Raw genomic sequence first — 11,635 nt, forward strand, 5'->3', positions numbered from 1 at the left:
ATTCCTCAACCAAACTTACCGGATGACCAGAGCAAAAACACCGAACATGTGTGTATGAAAGAAAATTTAATAATTAAAACAGAACTATGAAACAAACATGAAACATTCAAGTAACATCTGGAATTAAATCTTAACTTCAAGTAAAGATCTAACTCGAAAAGGAAACTACTATTGCTATAAGTATAAAGAATACTTTTTTTTCAAACTTTGAAATTCAAATCTCTCTCCCTTTGTATGTATAAATAATAAATAATGTTAGGGTTAGCATACTAAATGCATGTTTTGAGTGTGTATGGGAGTGCATACGGGGAACCTTAAATCCACTTGTCACCCAAAAAAGGAAAGTAACATGATTATGATGGTTTGTTTGTAAAATACTCTATAAAATAGTACAATATAAAGACCAGAAGTTATATGCCCATAGCCAACAACTAAATGTCGGTAGTTGTAGCTTCTACATTTGAGACCTCTTTGAAACAATTTATATTTTATACAACATCCATTTCTTAAAAAATAGAAAATTTTAAAATAATATAGATTTTAATGTAAAAATGTAGAGAAAAATAGGTAAAGTAAGATAAATAATAGTGGATTTAGTGTTAGTGGATTGTTGGGGACTCATTTTCTTAAATAAAAAATTTCTATTTTTAAGAAAGGGTTCTAAAAGGAAATTTTTTCTATTATTATTATTATTTTCTTAACGTTTATAGTAGTACTTCTTTTATCCTATAAAAATAAAATTTAATGTAAAATTAATGAATTATTATGAAATTATTATTGTGTAGGTACATGATTTTAACATATTGAACATCATAAATTGTGAATTAATTATTTCTTATTTTAATGTTTTGTAGTAATTAATTGCATATTGTATATGTTGGTAAAGTATTAATTAAATGGGCATAGGTCCATTCCATTGACGCCGAAAATTGGTCATAAAGTAATTAATTGTTTTATAGTAGACATCCAAAATACTATAATTAACATGTATGTACATATTTTTTTATTTTAAATTTATTTAATTTTATAATTTTAGCTGTTTAATAACTAATTTAGTAATAAAGTGTTTCTGTATACTCAGGGAAGTTATCAATTGCTAACTCTATCTCTAATTGCTAACTCTATCTCTAATTGTTAACTACAACTGATTTAAAACATAGTGGTCTATAAATTATCATGTGTAATTTCATTTTATTATTATTTAAATTTAAAAAGATAGAAAAACTATCAAAATTATGGTTTTTGATCAAAATGTCAATATACTGTATTAAACATATCAATACGATTTATTGAATATGCCAACACAATTTAGCATTGACATTGTATATGTATTATGTTGACATATTATGATAGCTACATTGACATTGAGCTATTTTTAAAAAAATATGAAAATTTTTAAAAAAAATTAAATTTTGACACCGGAACATATGCAAGTGAAATCTCGTTAGAATCCTTATAAAATTATCTTTAATTTGATATGAGTTGTGTAAATAAATAACTAAATTGAGATAATTATGATTATTTAAAATTTGTAGATATTTTTTGAAAGTTAGTTATAACTAGTTTTTGGTCAATTGACATTAATATCCATAATTGATATTTTATGTGTATTGTATTGATACTCATAAATGAATGATCTTGTGCCTTGATATTTATGATCAAATGTTTATCATTTAGTTGTAGTTAAAAATTTATGAATAGTTAGTAATATAACACCCTCATTCGTTGTAGTTAGAAATTTATGAATAGTTACTAATATAACACCCTGTAGTTAGAAATTTATGAATAGTTACTAATATAACACCCCTCATTTATAGTTTAATAAAGGGTCTCGCAATGTATTTTATTTTTTTAATTTTTTTTAGTATCGCTTAGTTTAAATTTACCTTGAAAAACCAAAACTGACTCTAAAAATTGGAGCGAGTCACTTAATCACCAGCGATGGTGCAGTTCCACCAACACATAATCAGCGATCTCCTGGAGGAGCCCACCGGCGGCGTCGTCGTCCTCTCCGCCGGCCTCGGCCTTCCCAAACTCATCTCTACACTCCTCACCCTCCATGACGCCTCCCAGGGCTCCGTCCTCATCCTCAACGCCTCTCCTTCCCAGAAGGCCTCCATTGACGCCGATTCTCACTTCCCCTCCATCACCGCTGACCTCTCCCTCCCCCACCGCCTCTCCCTGTACACCTCCGGAGGCATCTTCTTCATCACCGCTCGGATTCTCATTGTCGATTTGCTCACTCGCCGTTTCCCCACCACTGCCCTCGCCGGAATTCTTCTCCTCAATGCCCATTCACTCTCCGATACTTCAACTGAGGCTTTCATCGTTCGGATTCTGCGCTCCTTGAATCGTACTCTCTATGTTCGAGCCTTCTCCGACTGCCCTCAGGCCATGGTTTCCGGCTTCGCCAAAGCTGAACGCATCCTCAAGTGCCTTCATCTCCGCAAACTCCATCTCTGGCCTAGGTTTCAGGTAATAGGCTTCATATTTCTGCTAATGAATATGTTAATTGACGTGACAACACAGCAACTTGCTTTCATATTATTATCAATCTAAATTGCTGGATTTTTTCGTCAGCTAAGTTTTCTGATTGATAATAGTCTCTGTAATATAAATGAAAGGCTTATGCCTTTAAATAGGTCTCCCGTTGTTCATTTATGCGTGTAGCATATCCCAATGATGCTTCTTCACATCAGCATAGAGTTATTTCGATCATTTTCATTATAACAATCACATAGTAAATTAGGTGCAATTACTAATTCGTGATCTAGAATGTACAAAATGAAACTTACTTCTATACTCTATATGCAGTTCGTTGTTTCTTAGTGTTTCTAAAAATTATTGGGGGTGGATTTAGGTTTATGTTTCACAGCAATTGGAAAGGGACCCTCCAGAGGTTATAGACATTCGTGTCCCTATGTCGACTTACATGATTGGGATTCAAAAAGCAGTAATAGAAGTGATGGATGCTTGCTTAAAGGAGATGAGGAACACTAACAAGGTTGATGTGGAGGATTTGACTGTGGAGAACGGGTTGTTCAAGTCTTTTGATGAAATTGTGAGGAGGCAGCTGGATCCTATATGGCATACATTAGGAAAGAGAACAAAACAACTAGTCTCAGATTTAAAGTCATTGCGGAAGCTGTTGGATTATCTCGCAAGGTACATTGTGCTGATATCTATGTTCTACAGGCTTTAATTACATTCTTTTTTTACAGAAAGATACTAGAATTAGTTGAGCTGCCGTGGAAGTCTGAGATTTTTTATTCATGGCAGTGTCCTTTCAGTTGTTGTTAAGATGACTGAGAGGTACTTAGACAGTGTTAATCTACAATTATGCATGTGAAAAATAATTCCTAAGGGATGACTGCCTCATTGGAGTAAGATTATTTCTTATCTCATTCCTCTGATAATTTTCTCATTCCTAAAAGCTGCACTAAAATGTATAGTTGTGATAAACACATTTGTGGAAGAGGAATTTGGGTCGTTACTCCTTAGCTAGTCACTAAATCTTGAAATTAATATTTAGATTCGGGAGAAAGATAAAAAATAGATTTTGATAGATTTGAAAGTATATGGGGTGCCAGAGTCGAATAGGAAACAAGTTTTAGTTCATATGCTGAGTTTCCAAATGCAAGGAAATCTGAGACAATGTTTATCATCCATGAAGTATGTTTATCCCTACTTTGTTAATGACTTGAAGTTTAACTGGAATCGAGCTCAATTTTACCAAATTTTAGTCACCTACCCACTCCAATGCGTGGGTAAAACTTGTCATTTATCCAACCTTGCAAGTTGAAATGGAAAATTGATATTAGTCGTTTGAAAAGTTGGAGCACTCTTAATAATTAGTTAATTGCTCTTATGCTTGATGCAGAAGACAGCAGGTTTTCTTTCATCAATAAACCCTGGATATTGATATAATATTTGTTTTGTTTGTTTATGATCTACTTCGAGCATGTAAAATCTTTGAATAATTCAGCATGCCTCTATATGTTTCTCTCCTGCTGAACGAGTTTGTGTTCATAACTATGATTAAAGTAAAACTAAAGTCCAGTTCTAGTAAATTTGTTCCTGAATGCTTATAGGCATGGCTTTCTGAGTTTTATGTCTCATTGCATTTGAATAGGTATGATGCAGTTACTTACCTGAAGTATCTGGATTCCCTTAGAGCCTCTGAGAGTTTTCGATCTGTTTGGATCTTTGCTGAGTCTAGTTACAAGATTTTTGAGTATGCAAAGAAGCGGGTTTATCATTTTGGTAGGTCAGGTAGTGGGAAACCGATTGGATTGGGTAAGGTTGCATCAACCAAGAAGAGAAAACTAGACGAAGGGAACAAGGATGAAGATGGTGATTTTTTGCTTCATCAATACCTATTTATCGATTGAATTTCTTAATATTGTTGCTTGATTTCGTTTTCATCACATGGTGTATGATATTTTTAATATTTGGATAAGGAAATATTCCGTTTCCTTGTCCTCCAAAAGTATTAAGTATGGGCATTATTGGATAATGTTTAGCTGTTAATAAATGAACAGTAAGGATTTTAACTGATTTGTGTCTATATACTTCATCTGAATGAGTTTACTATCCAACAGCTGCAACTACTGGTTTAGTGCTGGAGGAAATCTTGGAGGAACCACCAAAGTGGAAGGTGTTACAAGTGAGTGAGCGACTTCCATTTATCATTGAGTTCTTTGATTTCTGTGTTTTTTGTTTATGAATAAATGCCCTCAAGCTATGCCCAATCTTTGTGATTTCACTCTTTTGCTAGGGAAATTATCTGAAGTTATTGAATCTGGTGATTAAAGGTTGACATGTTAATCAAACACTACATATTTTGAGTTGAAGAGTGTTTTTCCATCAGAATGTGTTCTTCACTAAACCTCTAAGCTATAATGATAACCCCCTTGTCAATTTCCATCAGAGTCCATTTTTGACGTCCTGAGCCCACCACATGACTCTTGGGACATTCCACTATTTGCATGGGAAAGTTCTAGGAATTTCTTGAAATTCCACATGTGTATATGCAGATGGAAAATAACAAAAGCTGCATGATTTAGTTAGCAATTGGTGGGAAAAAATTTGCATGGAAAATGAAAGAAAGTGTGGCATAAATTAAATAGGCTAATTTCTGATTTTGGTGGTGTGGTGGTCGGATTGAATTATTTCCATTATGTTGAAAAGGATTGTACTCATCCTTTTTAAAAAAATTGGCTTCCTTCTCAGGATATTTTCATGGAAATACAAGAAGAGAGACAGAAGCAAGAAATTTCCGGACAAGGATCAGTAGTTGGGAATGAAGATGATCAAAATGGAAATATACTTGTGGCCTGCAAAGATGAGCATTCATGCATTCAGCTTCAAGATTGCATTACAAAAGGCAGGCATAAGGTTTTCAAACATTATTTATATTCAGTGTCTAGTTATCTTTTGCCTCTCCCTAATCATTTTTCCGCCTGGCAATCCTTGACTTGATTGTTGGTTGTGTCTATTGTCAAGTGTCTAAATAAGTTACTGATGTTATTTTCTCCTAAAAAAAAATTTACTGATTTTTATCTTCAGAATACTTTTGAGCTCATTTTCCAGCTTCACGGTTGCCTTCTTGTAAATATACTTTTTTCACTGCATGCTGTGGTCAAGAACATCATAAAGATTTTCCGCAGCTTTTTGGTTCAACTGACTCTTAAAACATGTTCATGTTTGTTGGGACTGTCAAACATGGCCTTAAATTGTGTGTGTTACCATGTGTTGTTATTTTACTGTGCAGCATTTGATTACAATAGCCATATTTTTTTGTTTGCTTCTTTTGAAGGTAATTCGAGAGGAATGGGAAAAATATTTGCTGAGTAAAGTGGAGCTACAGGCTTTACCAAAATTCAAAAAAAAGAAACCAAAAGCACCCAAAGGTATTGGACTTCTTGATGGAGTTATTCCCTCTGTTTCTGGACAGAAAGCTGACGTAAGTAGCATAAACAAGCTAGAAAATGATGCACTGATGGCTGCAGCACATGAAATAAGTAAATTGGCAAAAGGGAATAGTGGCGTCAGAGATGGTGGAACCAATAAAGAACATGGGAAAAGTGAAGGAAAAAAGAAAAAACCTGCGTTTAGCGAACCTGATCCTGAATCTGATACTGGTGTTCAATCTAAGATTCCAACCCTAAAACATGATGAAGTGCAAAATCCTATTGCTGGTCATGTTCTTAAAAATGCATCTGAGAGTGAGTGTTTGGACAGAAGAATTCTACGAAAGCATGCTCAAGAACCAGAAAATGTCCAGCTATCATCAGTGTTTTTTCACGCCCTGGAGAATGATAAGAACATGCTTGATATTTTGCAGCCCTCTATCATAATTCTTTACCACCCTGACATTGCTTTTGTTAGAGAAATTGAAGTGTACAAATCTGAGAATCCCTCGAAGAGGTTAAAAGTTTATTTTCTATTTTATGAAAATTCTACTGAAGTTCAGAAATTTGAGGCAAGTATACGTAGGGAAAATGGAGCATTTGAATCACTGATCAGACAGAAGTCTCTAATGATGGTATCTGTTGGTCAGGTTTGATATTACGCACTCCTTAATTTCCTCCCTGATCCGTTAACACTAAAATGTCTTACTCGTGCTTCATTGTTTAATTCTGTTAAATGCTTTTATCTGCTGTGCCTTTCAGGATCCAAAGTTTCTATTCCTTACATTTGCAAACTGAGGATACTTTTGTTGATTGTTGCTAGGAAAATTTGCATGCACGTCATATAATAATTGTAAAATATAGACTGCATTATCTTCTTAGCTAAGTCAGGTGCTTATATCTTAGGCCTGAGTATATATCAAACATTGAGAAGTTACCTTTGCTAGCTCACCTTAGGGGCCATTATGAATGATGGACTATAGCTTAGAATTATATATTTAAAGAATTCTTGAGTGATACTGAAAAGTGTTGTATTGCCTAGAAGGTTGATCTTAACACTTTTACTTCCGAATGGTTGTAGCAGGAACTCAACTCTTGGCTTAATTAGTAGCTCCTTAATCCATTCCTTCCTACACTCAGGAGTGGTTGGAGCAGATAGTTTGTGCATGCAACAAAAAGTAGTAGCTAAACAACAATTATAGTACACTAAGGTGTTTGGCCTATCTTCCAATAATCCCTGCATTGCACTTGTTGCTTAGAGTAGACTTACCTCCCCGTACCTATTATAGGAACTTAGTGTTTCACCACCTTTCCCCATGAGACCCCCGATATCCCTCTGTTTACATATATGATCATTGAACTTCCCTATTACACAAGAGATTCTAGGGTTAATGCAACTTTGCTATAGCAAAAGAACCGTAAGAAACCTATAATATTATAAGTATACTATATATGTGTATAGACAACATAGTTGTCATATAGTTCAATGGTTAGTGGTTACAAATGGATCTCTTAGCAAATGGATATAGTTGTTGGTTTTTACGTTAATTGATTGTTTCTTTGATAACGATTCAGGACGACCAGTTTCTGGGGATAAATTCTTCCCTAGAGCCCCAGTCAGTCACTGCCCAAAACATGATTACCAGAAAAGCTGGTGGAAAGAAAGGAGTAGAAAAAGAAATGCAGGTAGGTGCATTTGTTTATTTTTTCACTTAACCCATGTTGAAGTCCATAACTTTCTGCAATTTCTTCTAGATCATAGTGGACATGAGGGAATTTATGAGCAGCCTTCCAAATGTGCTCCACCAGAAAGGCATGCGTATTATACCAGTGACTTTGGAAGTTGGAGATTACATTCTGTCCCCACTGATATGTGTTGAGCGTAAGAGTATTCAAGATCTCTTTATGAGTTTTTCATCCGGCCGTTTGTATCACCAGGTGGAAATGATGTCGCGCTACTATCGTATACCTGTCCTCCTGATCGAGTTCTCACAGGATAAAAGCTTTTCCTTTCAGGTTTTTAGTAATAAGATTGCTCTTATCGTTTCGAAAGTGCTTGAACTTGTTTACCAAGTACAGTGGGTTTTCATGTGCAGTCTGCAAATGAGATAAGTGATGATGTTACACCAACAAGCATTATATCCAAGTTGTCGCTGCTCGTTCTCCATTTTCCTCGTCTGCGCATTGTTTGGTCGCGTAGCTTGCATGCTACTGCTGAAATTTTCGCTACTCTCAAAGCGAATCAGGATGAACCTGATGAGGCCAAGGCAATTAGAATTGGTGTCCCATCTGAAGATGGTATTATCGAGGATGATATCAGGTGAGATTCTTATGTTCTTGTTATTGGTTAGTTTCCTAGTAAGCTATTCATGCTATTGCTAGTTATACCCTCAGCATCTTTCACTTTAATTTTTTTAGAAACAATTATCTCAAAAACTATTGATAAATTCAAGTAAGAAAGATTGAGATAGAATTGATACAGTTGCTAAAGGTTTGAATAGAGTTAATAAATTTGAAAAATAGGGATGGATTACATCATTATTTGGGATGTAGTTATGATTATGGGGTATGATCTTGTTTGTCAGAGCTGAAAATTTTAATACATCAGCGGTTGAGTTCCTTAGACGGCTTCCTGGGGTAACAGATTCCAATTATCGGTTGATAATGGATAAGTGTAAAAGCTTGGCAGAAGTTGCCCTACTTCCAACGGAGGAGCTAGCGGTGTTGATGGGAGGTCACAAAGCTGCCAAAACCTTGAGAGACTTTCTTGATGCCAAGTTTCCCACCTTGCTTTAGAGCTCCTTTGATTTTTACAGCTTCTTAGGTAATGAACTAGTCTCAGTTGTCATATATATTTCATTCTTTCATATTTTATTTAGAGGCTAACATTTAGATAATGTCTGTTGCTGGGTTACTGAAAAACAGTTACCTATCTACTTGATTGTATTACAACAAAATTCATATTGTAATTAATGCCTTTCTCTCTACATAAATGCAGCAAAATTTGTGGAGTATGTGTGCTTGCTAATGCCATTTAGCAATCATATTTTTCGTGTTTAGCGAGCTATATCCCTAAACGCCATTTTCTGAAGTGGTAAGTGATTAATTTAGTAAATTTTGAAGTAGCATTTAAAAAATGGGAGTGTCATGTGAAATGGATTTGAAAAGGAAAGTGGAGATTGAGTGTTTATTCAAGATGGTAACAAATGGATGGCCATAATAGTATGTGACCAACCAGCAACCACAATAGAGCTTCATCGTCCTCCCTAATAGGAGTGTGAGGTAAGGTTTAAGAGCAGAGACACACGTAGACACGGAAAGCACTGTGTTTAGTTTTTGAAAGACAAATCGCTTTCTCTCTTTTTTGCTTTGGTTAGGGCTTATAAGGGAAGGGTGTTCTAGCTTTCCTAAACGTGTCTCCCTCTTTCAGCACTTGCCCCACTACCTACTGCAGTGCCACTGCTCAATTATTGTTGCTCAACTACTATTACCTTTTCTACCCACCTTAACCTATTAAAAACTATTACTCCCTCCGTCCCTCAACAATATGCGCTCTTTCTTTTTTAATTCGTCCCACAAAAATATACGCTTTCTAATTTTGAAAAATCTTTTCTCTCTAATGAGGTGAGACTCATTCTCCACTAACAATACTTTATTTACTTTTCTCTCTACCCCTCTCTTACTTCACTAATTTTACATTAAAACCTATGCCGATCCCAAAGTGTATATTATTTGGGGACGGAAGGAGTATATTCTAATCTTTCTATATGAACTTAAATTAGCCTTTTTTTGTTTGGTTATATGAAATTGGAATTGAAATTATTAGAAATGGAATGAGTCACTCACCCTTAAAAGGTCTTATAAGGGGAAGAGTTATCCATGCTTATATAGAGGCACCAAGTCGATGTGAGATAAGATTTAAGAGTTTTAACATGCCCCTCACGTGTGGGCCGGAATAACACATCAGACTTTCATCATGTGGGTAGGCAAGAGAAGAAATAAAGAGATAAAATCCATCATCAACATGAACCCACTCTGATACCATATTAGAAATTGACCACTCACTCTTTAAAAGGCTTTATAAGGGTGAGGGTACCTACCCACGTGATGGAAGTCCGATGTGTCATTCCGGCCCACACGTGAGGGGCGCGTTAAAACTCTTAAATCTTGTCTCACATCGACTTACTGATAATCTCTGTATAAGTATGAATAACCCTCCCGCCTTTTAAGGGATAAGTGACTTATTTCTAATATAAATTGAAATTTAAAGTTGAACACTGATTAGTGTTTTTATGTTGTTAATTCGTTATGGGGGAGTATAGTTATGATAAGTGAACTGATCTCAGCGGAGGAATAGTTTTTCGATAGTTCGAACTGCGTCTTCAACGTTTGACGGCGACAAAATTGACTATATGAGAGAACAACCAAAGCAATGATTCCAGACGTCCTCAATCAATTTATAGTTTTAATATTTGATGAATCTATAAATTACAATTCTAGAGTAAGAGTAAAATATTGAAGAGTCTAATATGCTAGAATCGTCATATTTGCTCTAATCTGTAAGAGATTCTAAAGATTGAAGTTTAATTTGCGATTATCTAAAAATATTGGAGTACCCCAACAAAAAAATGTGTTTGGACCAAATCTTCTAGTAGAGGCTGGGATGAGGGGGAACTGTACGGTGCACTGTACTAGCGTATCTATTTCAGTGATTGCGTTTGCATACATCAATTTTGAACAATTTTTATTTTTTAAGTAGTACACCTCTCATTCAATTCCGGCCCGAGCTTTAATAAATGCTAAGAAAAATAAGTGGAAGAAAGTTAGTGGAATATGAGTCTCACTTGTATGTATTAGTTTTAAATAATATGTGAGTGAAATGAGTAGTGGAATGTGAGACCTCTTTACCATTTATGGTAATTATGAACCAGTACTCCTATTCGCGGATGGACCAAAATGAAAAAATGACACTCCTATTCTCGGACAGGGAGGGAGTAAGTAGTAATATCAAAAGCATACCAACTTATTGTTTGTATAAAATTTACCAAAATTTACAGTTCCGGAAAAATTAAACTTGATTGGGCAATGTTTTTAGCAGTAGCAATTTTACCACCGATTGATTGGGTTGTTTTTTTTGGCAATTTATTATCTTGTGAAGGCTTGGGATACAAAATATAATTAACCCCACTTATATTCATCCTTGTTTCATAGCAACCTGATAAAGATATGATCTAATCTTATTTATATATTCTTGGATAACTTCTTTTATGAGACATTTTAAAGGGATGAACGACTCATTTCTACATGATTTCAGAATAAGTCTAAGCCGATGTAGATCTCTTGATAATGATCATGTCGCTGGTGAGTGGTAATTGAATATACCTAAGAATTTGACAAATTGACTCATTGTGTCTTTGGAAGCAAAAGGTTCAACTTTCCCCAAAGTCTCGGGTTTTTGAGAAAACTTTAGTGAATGGCCCCTTTCTTTATTTTGTTCTTCATATTTCATCGATAAAACAATTACTCCCCCATTCCCCAAAGTTTGTTCCAATTTAACTCGACGCGGATTTTAAGAAATTATTTGACTTTGTATTAAATGAAGGTGTGTAGTAAAATAAGGGTCCCACGTTGAGGAGATGGAGGGTGTATTTAATGTCTATTTTTGGTAAGATTTCGAATGAGACAAACTTTGTGGGACGGACGGGAATGGTAAAATGGGACAA

At 35.0% G+C, this 11,635-nt stretch overlaps 1 protein-coding gene across 1 annotated transcript; it reads left to right on the forward strand.

The window, feature by feature from the left end:
* Window positions 1-1,901: 1,901 nt before the first annotated feature.
* Window positions 1,902-8,899, forward strand: LOC121770008 (DNA repair endonuclease UVH1-like). Its single transcript, XM_042166800.1, has 10 exons — window positions 1,902-2,475; window positions 2,861-3,165; window positions 4,133-4,353; window positions 4,602-4,666; window positions 5,233-5,397; window positions 5,819-6,562; window positions 7,488-7,598; window positions 7,668-7,928; window positions 8,009-8,232; window positions 8,498-8,899. The coding sequence occupies exons 1-10, from the start codon at window positions 1,942-1,944 to the stop codon at window positions 8,706-8,708; spliced, it is 2,841 nt and encodes a 946-aa protein (XP_042022734.1). The 5' UTR covers window positions 1,902-1,941; the 3' UTR covers window positions 8,709-8,899.
* The last annotated feature ends 2,736 nt before the right edge of the window (window positions 8,900-11,635 follow it).

This window comes from Salvia splendens, chromosome 16 (genome assembly GCF_004379255.2).
Source record: "Salvia splendens isolate huo1 chromosome 16, SspV2, whole genome shotgun sequence".
Classification (NCBI taxonomy): Eukaryota; Viridiplantae; Streptophyta; class Magnoliopsida; order Lamiales; family Lamiaceae; genus Salvia; species Salvia splendens.

Excerpts from the sequence above, each read along its gene's own strand:
- LOC121770008 (XM_042166800.1), top strand. The coding sequence starts at position 1,942 with ATGGTGCAGTTCCACCAACACATAATCAGCGATCTCCTGGAGGAGCCC. Across the intron at positions 4,354-4,601 it reads AGGGAACAAGGATGAAGATG|CTGCAACTACTGGTTTAGTG; the intron begins GTGATTTTTTGC and ends ACTATCCAACAG. Across the intron at positions 7,929-8,008 it reads ATAAAAGCTTTTCCTTTCAG|TCTGCAAATGAGATAAGTGA; the intron begins GTTTTTAGTAAT and ends TTTCATGTGCAG.